General features: G+C 34.0%; 2 protein-coding genes across 3 annotated transcripts; both read right to left on the bottom strand.

Annotated features, from left to right (window-relative positions):
- Positions 1 to 1020: 1020 nt before the first annotated feature.
- On the bottom strand, positions 1021 to 7590 carry LOC140832994 (large ribosomal subunit protein bL28c). Its single transcript, XM_073197350.1, has 2 exons — positions 7289 to 7590; positions 1021 to 1474 (listed from the first exon to the last, which is right to left on the bottom strand). The coding sequence occupies exons 1-2, from the start codon at positions 7509 to 7511 to the stop codon at positions 1242 to 1244; spliced, it is 456 nt and encodes a 151-aa protein (XP_073053451.1). The 5' UTR covers positions 7512 to 7590; the 3' UTR covers positions 1021 to 1241.
- Positions 7591 to 9476: 1886 nt separating this feature from the next.
- Positions 9477 to 18654, bottom strand: LOC140832993 (uncharacterized). 2 transcript variants are annotated; one of them, XM_073197348.1, is made up of 10 exons: positions 18515 to 18654; positions 15497 to 17074; positions 15268 to 15411; positions 12560 to 12628; positions 11452 to 11493; positions 11262 to 11351; positions 11070 to 11177; positions 10874 to 10966; positions 10685 to 10764; positions 9477 to 10604 (listed from the first exon to the last, which is right to left on the bottom strand). In XM_073197348.1, exons 2-10 carry the CDS (start codon positions 17000 to 17002, stop codon positions 9797 to 9799), a joined length of 2940 nt encoding a protein of 979 aa, XP_073053449.1. In that variant the 5' UTR covers positions 17003 to 17074; positions 18515 to 18654; the 3' UTR covers positions 9477 to 9796. The 2 variants fall into 2 exon arrangements, with proteins under 2 accessions (XP_073053449.1, XP_073053450.1); XM_073197349.1 differs by having other exon boundaries at positions 15274 to 15411.
- Between the last annotated feature and the right edge of the window lie 2600 nt (positions 18655 to 21254).

Here is a 21254-nt window from a genome sequence, read left to right as displayed (position 1 = left end):
AAAATAAAAGATTTTCCTTGGGGACCGCCGGTCCAAGAACATGATCACTCACTACAAGATGTTTTCGGCAAAAACTGTCAAGCTATAACACAAAAAGCTATACACAAGTATGAAATCTGAATTTCAAATGCGAAAGAGGCTTCTATAAATACAAAGACAAAAAGAAATTAAGAGCATCGACAATTCTATTTAATTTTTTACAGAATTAAATTTGTTATACTTGAGTTTTTGTGTATTTTGTTTCAAGCTACAATAAGTAGTTAAACAAGTTCTCTCTTTCTCTACATGAGATTTTTAATATAAAAATATTTAGTATGTCTGAATAAAAGGCATTTTGTCCATCTCTTCTTTAAAGTATATACAAAAATTAAATATGTTACTCTGAGTTTTGAAGTAGGAAACGAACAAAGTTGTGCTAGTTGCCGTTGAAGCAATCTACAACAGGAACAATTAGTTGCGACTGCGTGATTAAACAGAATTATGAGTAACAAACTCGACAGATACAACTCGACGTGGTTTTCATCAAAAAGTAAAAGTTTTAGTTTAAAATACCGAAGCATTATGAACTAGGGAAAAATTATTTGAAAAAAGTAAAGGGTAAAACGAGAATTCGGACTAAAATGGGTCAAATGTCAAAACGAAAGGGGACTCTTCCGGCCTCTAGAATTAAAGAAGACTGAATTACAAATTACCTAAGGAATCAAATTGAGTATTACCCGCATAATGTTATTGGAAGTCACATTTGAACTCAATAAACAAGGAAAATGGGAAGTGCATAAAAGACCACATGCAATGTTGTAAACTGCAAGCGCAAATCGAAATGATTAATACCAAATGTTACAATTTTGAATAATTTTAATTGAAGCTTAAATGTAAAAAAATATTTAATTCTTGGTAACAGTTTAATTTAGCTTATTGAAATTATTTAATTATCGAAATTATTGTTTCTATTTCCCTATTTTGACCAAATCGTAGTTCTTTACCTGCGCTATGTGCTTAATCTCTCTTTTAGGACACTCATTGTATCACAAGCTTTTCTTGATTAAGAGGAAAAACATAACAATAGAAGTCATTTCAGAGGAGAAAGAAGCTACACAATATATAAATGATTCAAACCTCATAAAAACTCCTAATAATCGACGATCTCCATTTCCGACCCTGCCCACGACACAACATTCCTGCCGTCCGGCTGACTACAAGGTCAGTCACCGCCTCCAGGAAAATATGCATCACCGTCGACGTTACTTTTTCCTAAGATCAATCCCTGCCTTCTTAGCAACTGCATCGAGTCCATTCTTCTCTATGGTTTTTATAGCTTTGGTTGACAATCGGAATTTCACATAGCGTTTCCCTGCCTCCCACCAGATTCTCTTGTATTGTAGATTGACAAATTGCAGCTTCTTCGTCTTGTGATTCGAATGAGAAACTATGTTCGCCCTGTTTGATTTCTTCCCCGTGAACGGACATATTCTTCCTGAAAGTTGAAAAAAAAAAGCAATAACAGCTACATAAATGCAATCTCAAAACATGTCATTAATATATTAGAATATTATATTAAGTTTATCACGTGAATATTAGACACGAAAAATATACACCCGTGAGAGATGGTACAAGGATAGGGGGGTGGTGAATCAGACACACCACTGTCCCATAAGATGATATGTATTGTGTTTCAAATCACAGAAAGGTGTGAGAACATGATTTTGCTTAATTTCTGATGTATCAGAAATATATCTCGTTCTTGGATCTACCAGGTGATAAGAACGGCTCTGAGTTTCGATCATAAACAACATTTCCCCCCATTTTACAGCATCCTTTGTGGAGATCCGTACGCCTAAACATGGCCAGAAATGTGAGGAAAGCGGCACTGGTGAACTGTTGTGGTTGAGACAAACTCCAATACACTCCTTAATTCGTTTCCAAATAACTTAATGCAACTATTCTTCGGTTCTTTACTGTCATGCTATAATTTGCTTGTCATCTTCAAGGAGCAAATTTGCACTCATTCTGATATCCGACCACACCCGTTAACACCAAAATACTTGAAAGGAGAAACACACTCACTTGTACAATTTCTCAAAGCCCATCAAATAATCATAAATCATCATGATTTATTCCTTGTGCAGTTCAAGTAAAAAATACATCAAACCAGTTTTATCAAATTTTCACCAATAAACTTAATGCGGCAGCAACAAGCAATTGTAAAGTATTCTCGCTGTTAAATTCAATATCAATAATATTTAAAGAAAATACAATGCAACCTATGTTGCATGGATACAGGTACGAGTATCGTATCGAATACAATATAGATACGACGACACATCAAATTTGAAAATATAAGATACCGCTAGAATACGACAGTCATTAAAATATATATAAATATTATTTATATAAATTTAGTATTGAAAAGTAAAATTATATTAATAGATGTCATATTTCATCAATCACAATATCTTAAGTCCAAAATATAAAACACTAAATCCATCTTAAGCAAGTAAAAAGAAATCAAACATCCATATCGGTTTCATCACCAACAATGCCTTCATCAGTAAATAAGATTGATTCCAATTCAGATCCATCAAGAGACAAATTGGCAATTTGAAGGATAGCAACACCCTCTGAGTCCATGGAATCGAATGCATCCACTCCAACGTCCCACATCTTACTTTCTCCTTCACTATAATGTGGACTCCTCCTAGATAAAGACGAATATTTTACTGAACATACACCAATTATTCCGCTCTTTGTGGTGTTATTTTGTTTCTCTTCAATGAGTGTAGAAATTGTTGGTGCTCCAATTTCTCTCACAACAAGAAGAAGAAGACTCCCCAAGTAGCTTTAAAGCTAAACTTTAAAGAGTTGGTGTAGAAGTATCATGGATAACACACCACTTAGTTGGAGACATCAAATCTCGATCACACATTGTATCATTATCAGAAAAATCATCAATAGAGACTCCTCATTGGCACTTCTTCGTTTTGATGAACATGAGTAATGTCTTTCAATGCATTTTTTCTTTTCCTTTGAAACTTCAATTTCCCTACGAGGAGTAATACGATTGGAAGATTCTTGAAGCCACTCATTGCTATAATATCTATATAAAAAGATTGATAATTAAATATGAACTGATATAGTTTTATGGTGCATCGATGGAATAAAAGCCATACAAGGTTGATCTGTGTCGGATTTCCTTAGCATCTCATAAATTGGACTTGTTAAAGAAAGTATACAATCAATGTTTGATCATCTGATATCTTGTACTTTACTGTTCTAGCCTTCACTGCATCATACTCCTTGTACAGATCACATATTTCACTAATCACCATGTTTACCAGACATTTCTTGATTTGCCCGAACCTTTTAAGCATAATGATCGTGGAAGTAAATCCAGTCTCCTCAAGTGATAGCATCTTCAAGTTCGAGTTATGGTTGAACATCGATAATCTCATATTGTGTTTCATTATAAAATTCTTGATCATCAAAACATTATTTGATACTTCTGCTATCCACTTGAACTCTTCAAAGGTTTCTTTGTTTGTACGGAGTCAATCAGAGCACAAGTATTCTTCAAAGCAAGATTCAAAGCGTGCACAACATAAGGTGTCCAAAATATGGTGTGTACTTTGACTCAACAAGTAACCCAGCGGCTTTGCAAACAGGAGCATTATCCGTGACCACTTGGTGAACATTCTGATGTCTCACTTCGTTTATGACATCAATTAGCAACTTAGAGATGAAATTTTTATCATTGTACTCACCTTCACAATTTATTGTCTTTAGAAGCATAGGACCACTTTCAGACACGACCATGATATTAATAAGCGGTCTTCTTTGTAAATAACAGTTTTTATATTTATAAACTTAAAGATGAAACCTTTAAAATAGCCATGAAATAGGATGGGTATAACGTTGTATGAGTGTACTGCATCATCTATACATATGTATGCTGATAGAATGCAAAAGCTCTATTGATAAAGGAGGCGGCTTACAATTTTATTTCAGACAATTGTTATGTAGGCAGCGGCAGCGGCGGATAAAGGTTTCATCTCTAAGTTACTTATTGATGCCATAAACGAAGTGGGACATCAGAATATTGTCCAAGTGGTCACGGATAATACTCTCGTTTGCAAAGCCGTTGGGGCTACTTGTTGAGTCAAAGTACCCACACATATTTTGAACATCTTGTGTTGTGCATACTTTGAATCTTGCTTTGAACAATATTTGTGCTCCGATTGACTCCGTACAAAACAAAGAAGCCTTTGAAGAGTTCAAGTGGATAGCAGAAGTATCAAATAATGCTCCGGTGATAAAGAATTTTATAATGAAACACAATATGAAATTATCGATGTTCAACCATAACTCGAACTTGAAGATGCTATCACTTGAGGAGACTCGATTTACTTCCATGATCATTATGCTTAAAAGGTTAAGGCAAATCAAGAAATGTCTTGAAAACATGGTGATTAGTGAAAGATGAGATCTGTACAAGGAGGATGATGCAGTGAAGGTTAGAACAGTAAAGTACAAGATATCAGATGATCAAACATTGATTATATACTTTATTTCACAAGTCCAATTTATGAGATGCTAAGGAAAGCCGAGACAGATCAACCTTTGTCTTCATTTAGTATATGAGTGGTGGGATGAAATGATAGAGAAGATTAGGTTTGCTATCTCGAAAGGGCCTCACAGTGGACTGGAGATTCAAAGTTATATGGTGCAGCGATGGAATAAAAGCAACACACTTCTAAATTGTTTGGCGCATTCTTCGAATCCGAGGTGAAACTCAAAAACAATTTAGCTAAGTTTTAGCAAATTATACATATCAGTTTATATTTAATTATCAATCTTTTTATATAGATATTATAGCAATGAGTGGCTCCAATAATCTCCTAATCGTCTTCCTCCTCATAGGGACATCGAAGTTTCAAGGGAAAGGAAAAAGTGCATTGAAAGATATTACTCCTGTTCATCAGAACGAAGAAGTGTCCATGAGGAGTTTTTTCAGCAGCCGTTGATGATTTTTCTGATAATGATGTCATGCATGATCGAGGTTTGATATCTCCAATTAAGTGGTGGGTTATCCATGGTGCTTCCACACCAACTCTTCAAAGTTTAGCTTTAAAGCTATTTGGGGAGTCTTCTCCTTTTTGTTGTGAGAGAAATTGGAGCACCTACAATTTCATAAACTCATTGAAGATAAACAAAATAACACCACAAAGAACGGAAGATTTGGTGTATGTTCACTACAATCTTCGTCTTTTATCTAGGAGGAGTCCACATTATAGTGAAGGAGAAAGTAAGATCTGGGACGTTGGAGCGGATGCATTCGATTCCATGGACACGAGGGGTGTTGTTATCCTTGAAATTGCCAATTTGTCTCTTTATGAATCTGAGTTGGAGTCAATCTTATTTACTGATGAAGTCATTGTTTGTAGTAAGACCGATATGGATGTTTGATTTCGTTTTACTTGCTTAAGATGGATTTAGTGTTTTATATTTTGTACTTGTGTATTGTGATTGATGAAATATGACAGATAATTTTTACTTTTCAATACTAAATTTATATAATACATATATATATATAATACATATATATATATATATATATATATATATATATATATATTAATGATGGTTGTATCATAGCCTTATCGTATCTTATATTTTCAAAATCTGACGTGTCGTCGTATCCGTATCGTATTCGATATTATACCCGTATTCATGTAACATAGTTTTCCAATTAGTCCTTAGAAATTTCAACTTTTTCAATTAACCCCTAAAACTTTTAAATATTTGCAATTTTGCCCAAAAGTATCCACGCTGTATCCATGCCATGTCCTCACCGTGTCAAAAATGTAAGTGTGTCGTATCTGTATCCGTGTCGTATCCGATACTTCAAAAACAAAAAAAATTGAATGTCCGTGCTACATAGAATGCAACAAAACACAAGATGTATATGGTCAGGCCATCGAGGACTACATCCATGACACAAGGCCGACATGCTAAAACTCATGCTAAAATCTTTAGTTTAGAGTACAATCAACAACTCTTGTTTGGATGAAAATATAATCATATCTATCAGGTCAGAAATATTTATCAACAAATGAAACATATGCAATATATCATCATCTTAATATCTGAATAACATCAAATCCGATTTTAAAATGCACTTTTGAATTCTAATCTGCTTGAATTCAGCTTTCCAACAAAAAATCGGATGGAATACAAATGACATAATCATACGCAGTTCTGACCATTTAACGACAATAATGATTGAATAGAAACTAATTTCAATACCGAAATTTTAAAGTACCACTTCAAAATGTCTTACCCCCACTCATACAATGTGGTAGAAATGACAATAATAGCCATTCTGTTGAGATTTGATTCCCTCCACAAAAAGATATAACTGGGGGAACCATTGCAACTTAATTTTTCTAAACCTTAAAACTCAAGCGACAAATATCCCCCCTCGCCTAGCACAATTATTTTTGTTGAAAGAAGGATCGATACACCAACGCGGGCTCACAAGGAAATGGCTCATGTTCAACTCAAGTCTTGACAGCACAGCTGCATAACTAACTATTAAGACTACTTATTTGGCTAAGTAGGAGAGTGTAGCAGTTGGTGGGTTAATTAATATCGGGTCATGTATATAAGGCTTGTGTTGTATATTCTTTAGAGTAGCTTCTTTCTCATATTATTTGAGTGAGAAAGAAAACTCGTGGCTGTACATTTTCATCTTGGTGGGATAATAAGAATCACTTGCTCCTGGTTTCGAAAGTGGATGTAGGCATCTTGCTGAACCACTATAAAATATTTGTTCTTGAATAGCTTTCAATAATCAATTTCTGGTGTGTCAATTGTGTCTGAGTTCCATAGAATTCCTATTGATTCTTGATCGAAAAGAACTGCGTTTATAGCATAACAATTATAGCCAACCTACAGCCACTCTCCTAGTTACAATTATTGCTCCCAAACAAAAAGTCAGAAAGAACACCAATGTTTAGATTTGAGAATCATGCCTAACTTGAGAGGCAAAACTAAAATGACAGAATATCGAGTTAATGGTACCAAGGGGTAGACCCATTGCGCGATCACTCATATTTTCTTAAAAAATTCAAACTCGACCCTCCAACTCCAATTCATCACCCCAAAACCCCTCACACCAACCCCATAAATCCCATCTCCGCCCCTCGTACCAAGTCAAATTAAGTGCATAACATTCTCATACCGATACACACAAAGAAAACCCACAAACACAGAAATAAGGGAAGAAATTTACGTGCAATAGGCATAAGAGAAGGCTTGGGTAGAACACCAACGGGAATAGGAGCGGGGAGTTGAAAATGGGTTGCTGAAATCTTGGTACCACTCAGCTGGGATGCAGTGAAATTAAGACCTGAAGTGGTTCTCGAAACATACATCGAAAGACTGTTGAAACTGTGGGACTTCGCTGCTGGAAAACCCATCATCAGTGGTCCGATTGCAGCTGTGATTGTTGCCATTACAGCAATGTTTTTCGTTTTCTGTTACCAGAGAAATTTCAGAAAGATCAGTGAGAGGCTAGCGGAAGGGAATCGTGGGGATAATGATTAAGCAAATTTTATTCAAGACCCTTCATCTTTAACTGTTTCTCACTAATACCCCAAAAAATTATTCACACACATATTATATATACTAGTAGATGTACGAGTCATGTACTTTTATAATATTTTTTATAATTAATTTAATTTATATTTAAATGAAAATCAAAATATAATCATAAAAAATAGTGAGGTGTAATTTTGATAGAAACAATTTTGGTGAATTTATCCATGATGGGACAAAAACAGATATACGTATTTTGGTATATATATATAAATAAATTACCGCTTATTTTATAATTTTCAGGAGTTATTTTTTTAAAAAAATCCTTACTATATAATAATATTATTTGTAATTAATTAAAATGTTTATTGAGTAATTTTATTTTGGTTGTGTTAATATGTAGTTATTTTGCAAATTTCCATAGTTAAAGAGTAATTGTTATATGTAAGGTAAATAAAAAATGGAGAGTGATATTTACACACCAAAAATATTAATTACACTACATTTGACGTTTTTATTCCATTATTATTCAACAAAAATACCCTTACATATAAATTTCTTTATATACAAAATTTTGATTGATCCTTCCAAAAGTCCAAACATATACTTTTCCATATTAACTGTAATTATTAGACTTATTATATTTAAAATTTTAATATGGTAATAGTACATGTAATTAAATATTATAAGTGTAAAATTTTAATTTGCTTATATTTATATCTCGAGCTCTATCGAAAGTGTATATAATTTAATGAAATTAGTCATCAAGTATTAATTAATAGACTTACTATATTAAATTTTTAATATTGTAATAAGTTTAGTTATTTCATATCTTGATTTTCAGTGTGCAAAAATATTTTTTATTTTGTTTCAATCCGTTAATTTTTTAAAAAATAAGAAGAATAAATTAGATAAAGTTCTAGAAGAAAGTACTTTTTATTCCCGTATTGATAAGATATTTTATTTTAAAAAGAAAATCAGAATATTTTGATTTAATGATAATATTAACTTGATGCTATTTATTTCAAATAAATTCAACTGATTTAATTGGCAATCAACTCAAGCAATATATACACAACTATGTAAATTATTTAATATATATATATATATATATATATACTGAATCCAATATCACAAAATCGTAACATATTTAATAAAAAAATAAAATATCATGATTCTAAATAATATAGTATTAAATTTTTTGAATATAATATAATACCATTGAGAAATAATAATAGTAGTTCGTAATTATAATTTATAATATCTATTATCTAGTGACATAACATCTTTAAGATTTGTTAAAATAAAACCTTTCATATTATGTAAATTTGATAATATTCGAAGATGATATATGATTTAAAAAAAATTACTAATTTGAAAATTAGTTATCACTATTTTATGCATTTATTATATATGAAATTCGTATTTTATAGTTTACATGAGATGTAATGTTTTGTCAATAGATGAAATAAAATAGGGAAGATGGTAAAATTTAAAATGATAGATTATCTTCACAAAATTAGGAAAGAACATGCAAGGATAATAAGATCAATCTATATAACAAATATGCCACCTAATCTTAACCAAAAAGGCGAAAACTTGTGTGAGACGATCTCACGGATCGTATATGTGAGACGGATCTCTTATTTGGGTCACCTATGCAAAAGTATTACTTTTTATGCTAAGAGTATTACTTTTTATGTTAAGAGTATTACTTTTTATTGTGGATATGAGTAAGATTGATCCGTCTCACAGATTATGATCCGTGAGACGGTATCATATAAGACCTACTCAACCAAAAGATTGGGACAAGAAGAAAAATGTCGCCCAAAAACCAACACCATAAAAATTAAAATGCACGGACATTAAGAAGGGCCAAAAACATTTAGTTGTTGGAGCAGCAAAACTGTTCGATTAGAAAATTTATACGTACAATTTCGTTACCCAGTGATCTGTCCTAGTCCAGGTCATTTCTTTGATGAATTTAAATGACATGCAAAACATTTACATGTACATCGATAGAATCTGTAAAACAGGAAAATGAAGAAAAACTAGGGGCTTCCTGAACTGACACAAACCAAATGTAGAGAAGCTTCACTCTGATCCAAAAACTAGACACAAACTAAAGATGCAAACCACATTGAAGGGTTTGGCTCTCTGCACAGTCAAAATTCGTGATGCCCACTTTCGAAATAATGCTCTTTTACCTGCCAAACCTCCTTTGGTACAGATCATGATCAACATAGGACACTGCTACGACATGACCATCAAATAATCGGCCATGTAAACAATGTGCGGCAGTACAAGCAGCTTCTGCTCTTTTATATTCAACGAGAACAGAGCCAGGCTCGAACAAGTCCTCAAGATCACATAAAATATCCTTGTTACAGCCATTCTGAGGAGCATTGGCGTCTTTCCTTGCATTACTGTCCAATTCAACAAGATTCACGATTTTTGCATCATCTTCTTCGGAAATCAGCTCATCCTTCACGAATGGCTTTTCCGTGTTTGTCATTGGAATAGTATTGGCACTTTTATCACTATGATCAAACTCAACTTCAGAATCATTTTGTTTGTTGGTCGATTGTACATTGCAACCACCAAAGTTTTCTTGGCAAGGTGGGTCTTTGACAGAAGCATTTCCGTCTGCTGAAGATGGTTCACAAGTTTCATTTTTTACAGATTTTTCAGCAACGATTTCTTCATAAAACCCATCACCAATGACTGTGAACCTATTGATATCCTCAGGTTCAACTGATTCATCAACCCCTTTGCTATCTTCCATAGTTCGATTATTATTCTCAAATTCACTTGGAATTTCTCGAGGTTCTAATCTATCTTCTTCCAACTCATAAGTACTTCCATTTAACTGTTCCGTAGTGTAGTTCATACTGTCAAACTTTAAGCCGCATCCATCAGTTGAAGCATTTTCTTTTTGTACCTCATACGCTTCCATCATGCCAGAAGAATTCGTGGGCTTGACAACATTAATAGATATTACCGCACCAAACCTAATTGATGAAAAGATAAGAAAATTATTTAAGTACAGACCAGCAAGAAATCATAAAGAGATATATCTATTTATGGAAACCTTGAACACTCTAGCTTTATATCTTCCATAATTTCTTCCAGTCCGGTATCAGACAAAGACAAGAGCCCTTCAGGATCCAACTGCAAATTGCCAAGATAGGTTGATTAATCTAAAAAGACCTTATTTCAAATTACAGCAGAATAAGACAGAAATGAAATAAAAAACACATTTATGCGACAAAGCACTCACCACATTTTGCAACTTTAGAACAGATGTGGGCTTCGCAAGAAGGGGAATTGCAAGTTCAGGGATCCCATAAAATGGAAGTTTTCCAACATTTTCCTAAAATGAACTATCTGGTTAGGCAATCGAAAGAACTCCCTCCCTTCATGCAACATAAAAAAATGATTAGCTCAAAGAGTAAACAGATAAAAAGATATCTTACCAACAAAGCTGCATCTGGAGTAGCAACTACAGCAGTCACAACTCGTCCACCCAACCTTATACCATTGAGAGCAGCACAGGCCTTCGAGGTAACTGAATGGTCAACATACTGAGGTGATAAATGGTTAGTGTCTGATGGAGTTAATTAAAGTTAGCGTCAATGCTTTAGAAAGCAAACAATTAGGAAACATACTTCAAGAAATGCACATGTTTCCTCACTATCATCAATAAATTCAAAGTGGTATGCCTTCAGAGGTCCAAAGACTCTAGCAATCTCCAAAAGCTGATGAGCGAGTTCAAAAGTCAATCGAATGGTCATATATCAAAATATGAAAAGATAAAAAAACACCTCATGTAAAGAACATAGTTTCGTGTTAACTCACCATTTCAGAAGAGACAACTTTCGAAATTCCACCAATAAAGATCTGAAAACTCGAGCAAGATTTTGTCAGAACGTAAATGGAGAAAGTTACTATCCGCAGGTAAAGCAGATAGGAAACCAGTTAGTTAACCATGTCACAGTTTCTTATCAAAAGTTTCTTTCTCTTCTCATCAAGGGGATATAGCGTGGAATTAGATTTTAGAAATTAATAGTTTGTTTTTGTTTTCCTGAAACCATTTCTATGAAACAAAATAAAAATTAATGTAGTTCATTTTCATTCTCTCCAAAACATATCAACTATTTTTCAACCTCTCCACATAATTATTACTTTTGATTCAGCTTTTTTACCACTTCCCAAAAATATCCTTTTCCATATTATATCCTTTTTTATATTATATTATATCCTAATTCCAAACGTATATTTTTAACTATCAATTTTTTGTAAAAAAATATATTATGACATGCAATCACCACCAAACAAATTGACTGAGGTCTTATTCTACATTATACAAGTTATATGGCATTCTCTCGTTTTTATAAGGTGTCGAGCAGTAGTGTCGGTTATGATTTAACCTCTGCAGTTGGCCTACTTCATGCAGTCAGGATCCCATCCCCCCCCCCCCCCCCAAGCCATTTAGCATTAATGTAATAAAGTTATGCATCTTTATAATAGGTCCTCAGAAGCTTATTGACAATGCAAGTACTACAACAGGCCCTTCTCAGAAACTACTTATCACGACACTATGAGATCTTGAATGCAATTGCCAAGACTCTTCTTTCCCAGTAAATTATTATTCATGCGAGACCAGGTTCCTTCATCTAACATTGATCACCACTTTTAAAAGCTGACACAGGAACAAAGCAAATCTTTATCCCCTCTTGCAGAATGCAGCTAGGTGACAAACAAGATGGGGATATCATCTAACTGAATTCTACCTTGAAGTTATACAGATGGAAGGATAGCTAATTAAGCCTAAGCCTAGAGTATATTAAATACACTTCAATTGAAAATTGGCTCATGTAATTGAAGTGGAGGGTATATCATACCAGTACAAAAGCATAAGCACACACTAAATTGAGTAACGAATTATGATGCTTCAATCACGCACCTTGTGGGGTGAATCTACTACAACATTCCTAACTGAATCGACAGCAACCAATGATTTGGCAGGACCAGTCTGCATGAAAATAGCAACTGTCTGAAAACCTGCTACATGAATAATAACCACAATATACCACCTCAGAAAACTGAAAATAATGCAGAGAACAAAATCAATGGAACATAGCAATTAGCAAGTAAAATACAATATAACACTAGAAAATTAAGACACAATTTTGATGGTAAGCAAGAAAGAAAAATGGTTTGATAGTTATAAGAGTGATCAGCATTTGTTTATAATGGTTAAACTCATAAATTTCACCTCAACATTTACCAAAAATGGAATCTAATTCGAAATAATAGGCTAAAAGGCTCCAAACTCCAAATTTCAAGGATATACCGGTATTCGGTAAAATTACCCCCCTGTAGCACCTCAAACACTCAGAAAAGAGCAATTATATATGCCTTCTTCGATTTACAAAATTCAGCAAAAGTATAAAATCTTGTTTTTGACTGATGAATCATAAATTCATACACGGTGTTCTAAATGACGGTCGAGACGACCGCCTAGGCGACGGCCCTTGACTGCACCGCCTACGCTTGAGGCGGGTGTTTTAGGCGGCCAAAGCTATACGGCGTTGGGGAGGGGGGTCGAGGCGGTGAGCAGGCGGGCGAGGCGGGCGAGGCAGGCAGTCAAGATTTTTAAGTTGTAGTCAACAATTTCAAAAACCTAGTCAAAGCCAACTAAGTTTAAATCTCAAAACCCTAGCACACCCAACTTTTTTTTTAACTTTTGGTTTTCACTCTCAAGTCTCAATCACTAAGCCCACCCACACACTGTCTGTCGCCCGCCGCCCGCATATTTAGATATAGTAGATGATGCATATGTAGATGATTTGGAAGATTAGTTATGTCATATGTAGATGTAGTAGATGGTGCATATCTAGATGATTTGGAAGATTAGTTATGTTTATTCTAGTACTTGTTATAATGATGGATAATAGATTGAATCTTTGAAATTTAAACTTAGTTATTTGGTAAAAATAATTATATTACTTTGTTAGTATAATATCATTAATATGAGATGAATCTTTATTAATTATCTTGTTACTTTGCATTTATATATTTATTTGCACATTATATAGATAATATTATATTGTATGAAACTTTTTGTGCTTAAAAATTATTTAATTATACATCTTACATAAAAAAAATGATGGCTATTTTTGATTATATTGCATGATTATATATGATTAACTATAAAAAAAATTATTTAAAAAAATTCAACCGCCTAAGCACCACCTGGGCAGCCGAGGCGGTAGGTAGTCACCGACCGCCCCGCCCCGCCCCGCCCCCTGCCATTTACAACCTTGTTCATACATCACAAAATTATTTTCCAATAAAGGATCTCGTACATGGATTAAAAGCTCAGAAAACTAGTCAAGTTTCCGAGTACCTGAAAATAGGTAAAATAAAAAGGCGAATGTGAAGCATTGACCCACACACAGTCAGTCTAGTTCTATCCCACCAAGATCTTGATAGTAATTATGGCATGATTCTCAACAAGCTTGAAATCACCAGAAATTATAGTTAGTCATCTACTTTAGACCTCGTGCAGACTGCACAGAAAGTCTATAGGCTATAAAAGAAAAACCGAAAATGACAAAGTTAGCCACAGAATAATATTAATACCTAAATAGAATTAATAAACAGCTACCAAAATTCCAATTGCAAGTTTCATGACAGCTATATCAAGCTAATAATACAAAAAAGAAAATCAATAAATCTAATTTTCAGTAATATTAACAATTTTTTCCAGAGTCCTCCGCGGTGAAATATCTGCAGCAACTAAAGATTATTGGCGCGAATTAACCCGAGGAATTGTTACAAACTTTATGAAAAGTCAAAAGCAGCTAAAAACCCAGCCAGCCAGAGGCCCAGAAAAAAGCTACCTTTGGAATGCAAATGGAATTAACTATAATGCACCAAAGTCATGAATATCTATCGTCTCATAAAAATTTCACATCCACCAGTTCTCGAACCTATAAAATGAATCAATATCATGAATGTTCACCACCTTTTTGTCAAAATAAAAATCAAATAAGAGGATGTCTGATCCATCCTAACGGAATAAATGATAATTGAAAAATAAAGAGTTTATGTCGATGGTTCGACCTCGAGAGAAGAGTAAACTTAAACTACATCTTTTCCTTTGACAGTTTTTTCTTTTAGGACAATTTCCTTTCACATTTTTTTATGGTGATAGTCAATGTCTTTCCCCAATTTAGTAAAAAAAAATTTCCACAAATGGTTCACCCTAAGTAGACCGGCATTCAAGAATACAAAGATAAAATTCAATAACACAGTCAAACATGTACACGCTATCAGAAACACTGGAACAAAAACCCAGTAGCAGGTAACAAGAATGACACTAAGATTGTGCCTGGTTGAATGACTTTCAAGTGAACTTTAATTGTACAGTAAGCATGATAGAAGCTTCATAGAAAAGGGGAAACAAAGACTTCTTAGTGTAACACCATAAACGAAAGATGCAAAACTCAATTAATTTCACATTCTAACAAATTTATCTTGTTTTAGAAAACAAGGGATGAAACTTTAAATTGTGAATGCATAACAAAATATTCCATTCCACAAAACATAAGATTTCACTTCGCAACAATAAAAAGAAAGTCTTAAGAAAGTATAGCATGTAAATACTCGTACTGTTACTTCAGTGTAGTCCCGGGGGCGCCTGAGTCTAAGATTGCATCCAAAAAAAGATTTTCCACCAAAAGATAGAGCAACAGAAGCATCCTCTGGGGTCAAAAATTCCAAAAGGGCTTGGCTTTTCTCCTTGTGTATCTGCAGTGATCAGAAAATACTAAATCATTCTCTAAAACATGCATAAGAATGCGAGTGAAGTAAAACAAGGAAGGGTTGAACATACTATACAGCTGATACAGGGCTGAGTTCCTTGAACATAGCTAAAACCAGATGACAGAAATAAATTGTTAAAACATTCCATTAGATCTTTCTCAGTGGCTGAAGCTGGCAAATTTTCTATGTAAAGCCTCCTCATAGGTCGTGTCGCTTGAGTTAGCTGAATAGAGTCAACAGCATGCATCTGTGACGATAAGGTCAGATGAGAAATACCAATGGGTTTTACTATTGCTGGGATCACCGGAATACCACGGGGAAACTCATTTATGTTCAATGTTGAATTCTGATCTGAAGCATGCAAGGAAAAAGTTGAACTGGCAACAATGCTACCTTTTCCATCAGGTGGTAAATCCCACCCAGCAAACTTCTTTTCTGGAGAACGGCGAGATGGGGAAGGAGTTTTGGCAGCAGCATTGGTTTTTCTCTTTCTAGGCGAGTAACCACCTAGACCACTAGAAGAAACTGTATGTCTTTTGTGACTACTAGATCCATTTCCGGATATCCTCTTATTGACAACAACAGAATGATCTCTTTCTGGCCTGTCCTTCGGAAAATGTGAGGGTGATTCTCCACGGTGCTTCTTATATTTAGACGAGTGTTTATGTTCCTTTGGAGAATGTGAAGGAGACCTTTTACCTCTGTGCTTGTCACGTTCTCTGCTCTGAGATTGATTCCTCCTTACCTTGGATTTTTCATGATGGGCATCCATTAATTCTACTCCTTTTGTTTCTGAATTGTGTTTTTTACCAGCAGTCCTACCTCTAGTTTTATCTTCTTCATCATGACGTTTGTGTTTGGTTTCTTTTTCAGATTTGTCTCTTCTTCCATCAGTATGGATTATATCTCTACCATTTCTTTTCTTAGACTCCTTCTCAGGGTCACGGGTCGTAAACTTATCAGTTTTCCTGTTTCTGTAAACCTGTCCGTCCACATTATCAAGTGCTTTTCTATTTAATTTGGATTTCTCTGAACTTCTTTCAGAAGGTAACTCCTTTCTAACAAAGTTGACTCGATGATAAGATCCATCATCATTATCATAGGTTGATATGCCATCCTTTTTTCTGTTTTGGTGAGTATGTGCTTCACTTTTTCCTTCTGAGGTTCTATTGCTGCTTATTATACTCTTTAACTTGATTTTAGTATCTCGAACTACTATATCTTTATCCTCAACTAGTTTTTCATCCCTGTTTGAAGCAACAGAATCCCCTTTTTTACAAGAACTTAGCTTCAGAGAATCATCTGATGTATACTTTGTATCTGTAGTGATAAAATCCTCAGCTAGTTGCCCACGGGATTCTGGCGAATAAAGAAATTTTTCAATGTAGTCCTTTGATGATTCAAGATGTGTCGAGACATCCGCAACTTGCTTAGCTGCATCTTCCCTGGTTTTCCTTCTAAGCATAATATCATCATAACTGATAGGTCTTGTCCGCGCTGAGGTTCCCTCCATGCAATCATCTTGGGACACTTTATTATTTCTAAGCTTCTCTTTGTGTTGGCGAGATAATGTCATGATGCTGTGTTTTAGCTTCCTAGATTCCAAATTTTACGTCTGAAGAGTTCCAACATATCGCAATTGAAACTTCTGAAAAATTATCCACAGCCAAAAAAAGATCAAGATATCTTTATATTAGACCCACAAGAGAGAGGAAGTACTTTTTTCCCAAGAAAGAGAATGTCAACAAATGAACTACAGTTCAAATGTAAGTGTTTCATATCCATGTTAGCAGGTCTTTTATCCAAGTATGCTGCAAAACACAAGTCTAAAGGATAAAACTATTCAAAATACCAGATAAAACAGTAGCTTCAATTACTATACTCAGGCGCAACGAATAATTTCGATCACATTAGCACACAAGTGATGCCTATGTACACGAGACCTCAAAATATCAAAAGTCCCATCTTAGAATTACCCATCAGTGATGCAAAGAAATTGTTAAACATTCTTGAAAGAAATTATTAAGTATACAGTAATCACTACCAAAGCATTAGTTCATGCATGAAGCATTTTATAATTTCATATAAACATGGGTAGCAAGTCATCTTGTTCCATTCCAACCTATCATCTAAGAAGTCAGACACTTTTGCAACAAGCAACAAGTCTAGTGGGCAAAAAAGTCCCCCAAAACTATGAATCAAAACAATGTTTTCAATGTGGTATTCAGTTCAGTTCACGACTTCATTTTGATTACCATAGTCTGAACTCTGAAATCTGCAGCATATTGATAAAAAAACTTATCCTCTCAAGCATGAATCCATGCTAAATTGTAGAAAATATAACAATGAACTGGAGTCTATTTGACTTTCAAAACTACACCAAGGTGGGTGTTTCTTTCATCTCTTTATTTACTTTCCATTGATTAGTGAAGTAAACAGTGTTTCGCCACGAAATTAACTCTTTCTCCTAGACACAAAGAATCAATGATCTATAAGAAAATTCTCGAGAAATATTAGCCTTAGAAGTTAGAACTATTCACAAAAAATAAAACACTCCCAGAATAGTAAAGAAACTACGAGCTATACTCGTATATTAACATTTCAATTTACAGACCCAGAATTTCGATGACATGATGACAGTATACAAGACCACGGGCTTCATATTTTCTATTAGGAAAATTAGATACCAAATATGGAATATATATTTTCATTAATGCTCCACCCTCCTCTATCTTGCTCCTGCTCAACCGCTTACTTTACAAAATGCTTCATAGTACCAGAATCATAACAACGTGTCTGAAATCAACTTAACAACGTGTCTGAAATCAACTCACACTGCCCACTTAAAAACAAATTAAAGCAAACACACATGTCAATGACCCATCTTCCTCAGCTATATAAACGACAATCCATTTCTTGACTCAGAATAATCGAAACTAGATACTCACAATAGCATAAAAACAAAACAAAACAAAACAAAAAAAGCATGTTCAACTAATATGGTTATCGGAAGACAAAAAGGAAAGTGGAGAAAGAGGGAAACGAGGTATGAATTGGTTTGAGAAAATGGAAGATTGAGAAAACTAACCCCAGCAGCAATGCACGATATTCCTTAGCAATCCTCCGTTACGGTCTACGGGTGATTGATTGAAATGTGGAACCTGCTCATCGGGGGCAAATGGGGGTTAGGGTTTTCAAAAAATAATTTAATAGGAAAAAAAATGTCGAGGACAACACGTTTTTAGCATAAGAAAAGGTAAAATTAGAATCTGCAGTAACGTGTTTTTGTTTTTGGCTTCAGAAATTAATTACCTCGATATTTGCCAATGAATTGCGAGACTTCATGGGTTCAGTTGCACTGTAAGATTCGGCAAAAGTTACATTAAACTTATTTAATCAATCGAACTAAAAATAATATAAATTTGGTTTAGTTTATTCGAAAGTTCGGTTTATTTAATCGTTGTTTACTATAAAATTTTGATTAAATTGAATAAAACGTATATATAACTTCATTGATTTTTTAAATCTGTTATTGGATTTATTGGTCATACGATTGAAATATCACAAAGTGTGAAATTTTATTAGGTCACATAAATGGAAGTAAAAATAGTTTGTTTTTTAATCAATAAAATTCAACTGTTATATTAAAAATTTTAATTAAAACTTTATTTTTATTTGTTTTCTAAAAATTCAATTAATTTGGTTACCGGCGAATTAACCGATTTTTATTTCAGTTTGACAAAAAAATGTCGGTTCGATTTGTCCAACACAAATTTTGATTAATTTTGTTTTCTTCAATTCAGTTCGATCGATAACAAAACAACCAAATACTCGTCATTATACTTGAGATGACAATATTATAATTATAAAAGATATGTGTTAGGATCCGTTAGGATGAGTAAGGTGTTTAGAAGAGGGGGCTGAATACTAAACACATCAGTTTATAAAAATTCTTTTTATAAATATTAATCAGTTTTATGAGGAACTGATCCAAGAATTTTGTGTGTCGATATAAATCGGTCAAATCAAACAAGTACAGAATAAGACTGAAATATAGATTGAATACTTTAAATTGATAGAATTGATAAGTGAAATGAACACGGGAATTTTTTTTTATATTCGGAGACTTCAAATGCTCTTACGTCACCATTTCTATCACGAGGATATGATTTCACTAAAAGACTTTGATATATTATAACAGATTGTAATAATCCACTTCAGTTGGTCTTACACACTATGTTAGGATCGGTTGGGTGTGATAAAGTATTTAGAAGGGAGAGTTGAATAAACACTTGACAATTTTTACAACTTTTCAAAGGATGAATCGGTTTAGTGATAAACTGAATTCACGAATCTTGTTGTCAATGTCAATCAGTTAACTAATGAAAAGTGCAGAAATAAACTGAATGACAGATAGAATAAAACCGAGAATAAAGAACACAAGATTTGTAGATGTTCGGAGACTTCAAATACTCCTACGTCACCCCTTCTATATCGGGATATGATGTTTACTAAAAGGCTTTGATCTATACAACAATTTGTACAAATCCACTTCAGTTTGGATTTGAAACTGCCAAAACTGAAACTATTAGTATCGATACAATTTTATCGGTACTCAACTGATATAATTTCTAAGCACAACTGATCTATAAAAGATCGAATATTACAACAATGAATGTTTGTTCTTAAGCTCAAATACAGCCTGAAATCTATGGATATGTATGATAAACGTGAGCTTTTTAGAGCTTTAACTCGAAGGTTAACTTAGAATAAATATGCGATGAGTTCTTGCTAACTTGGCAACTTCGTAACTGACTGTGTAACTCAAGAATGAATGTGCGCGCTTCTAACTGTTTTCTCAGCTGATCTTCTCGGCTATCTATAGGCTTTTTTCTCCAACGGTAACAATGAATGCGTTTGAATCTTTATATCCGTTTGACTCGTCAACATTCTTCTGAAAATTGTACACTACAGCTTTTTTGAAATGCGGCGTTCCTGCTATAAGTTGCAGACTACTTTTGTACAAACTGTCAGTTGTTGGCTTCGCTCATAATTGATGACGTGTCAAGCTGATTTATCATTTGACTCTTCATAGCCGATGGGATTAACTGATTGATGTGTAATTGATCAGTCTTAACTGATCGTCCAGCTGACTACACAGCTTCGTTAGCTTTGAATAGTTCAGATGCCTTTAATAATTTGCACATTAATCTTCAGTTAGGGAAACTATCACTTACACATCTTTAGTTCAGTTATCTTCAATTTTATTGATCACATCTTCAATCTTTTCACGCTCAATTTGTCAAACTCCGAAATTATAATTTCAACATATTGCCAAACTGAAACTCTTAGTATAACACTTCTTTCACATATTGTAAAATTGAAATATGCTCTAATTCGTAGTTTGAATGCTACTGATAAATACAATGAGTGTAAAGCTTGAATATGTGATCGGAAATCTTGAGAATAAGATCGTATAGTGTATCACGGTTGATTGGTCTAATTTCTTCATATATTCGCTTGTTTTTGTTCACCACTCACTTTCAACTGATTCGATCAGCTATATATAGTATTTGATCTCAACGGTCACATTGAATTCATTTAATGTTCATTTAATGACAAATATCCGTTGAATCGGCGTGTAGTAGCTTTATCTGACAAGTTGTACAAGGTTTTCAGACTGTTCTTTTCTGATACAGTTGTTCTACTTTGGTACGACCTGTCAGATTGTTCTGCTGATATTTTAACTGATGTCGAGGTCTACTGATTAGAAATCAGCTGATCAGTTCAGCTGAGAATTATCAGTCACGAAAACTTCAGTTGATAGG

Source organism: Primulina eburnea, chromosome 5, assembly GCF_022965805.1.
Source record: "Primulina eburnea isolate SZY01 chromosome 5, ASM2296580v1, whole genome shotgun sequence".
NCBI lineage: Eukaryota > Viridiplantae > Streptophyta > Magnoliopsida > Lamiales > Gesneriaceae > Primulina > Primulina eburnea.
The sequence above is the reverse complement of the archived record's forward strand: the minus strand, read 5'-3'. Positions and strand labels throughout refer to the sequence as shown.

Bases quoted from the DNA above. Each gene is read 5' to 3' on its own strand.
- LOC140832994 (XM_073197350.1), bottom strand. From the start codon at position 7,511: ATGGCAACAATCACAGCTGCAATCGGACCACTGATGATGGGTTTTCCA. The intron at 1,475-7,288 runs GTAAATTTCTTC...TTCAACTTTCAG, and splicing joins TTCTCTTATGCCTATTGCAC to GAAGAATATGTCCGTTCACG.
- LOC140832993 (XM_073197348.1), bottom strand. From the start codon at position 17,002: ATGACATTATCTCGCCAACACAAAGAGAAGCTTAGAAATAATAAAGTG. The intron at 15,412-15,496 runs GTATGTTCAACC...TGATCACTGCAG, and splicing joins AGCCCTGTATCAGCTGTATA to ATACACAAGGAGAAAAGCCA. The intron at 10,765-10,873 runs GTGAGTGCTTTG...GGCAATTTGCAG, and splicing joins TTCTAAAGTTGCAAAATGTG to TTGGATCCTGAAGGGCTCTT.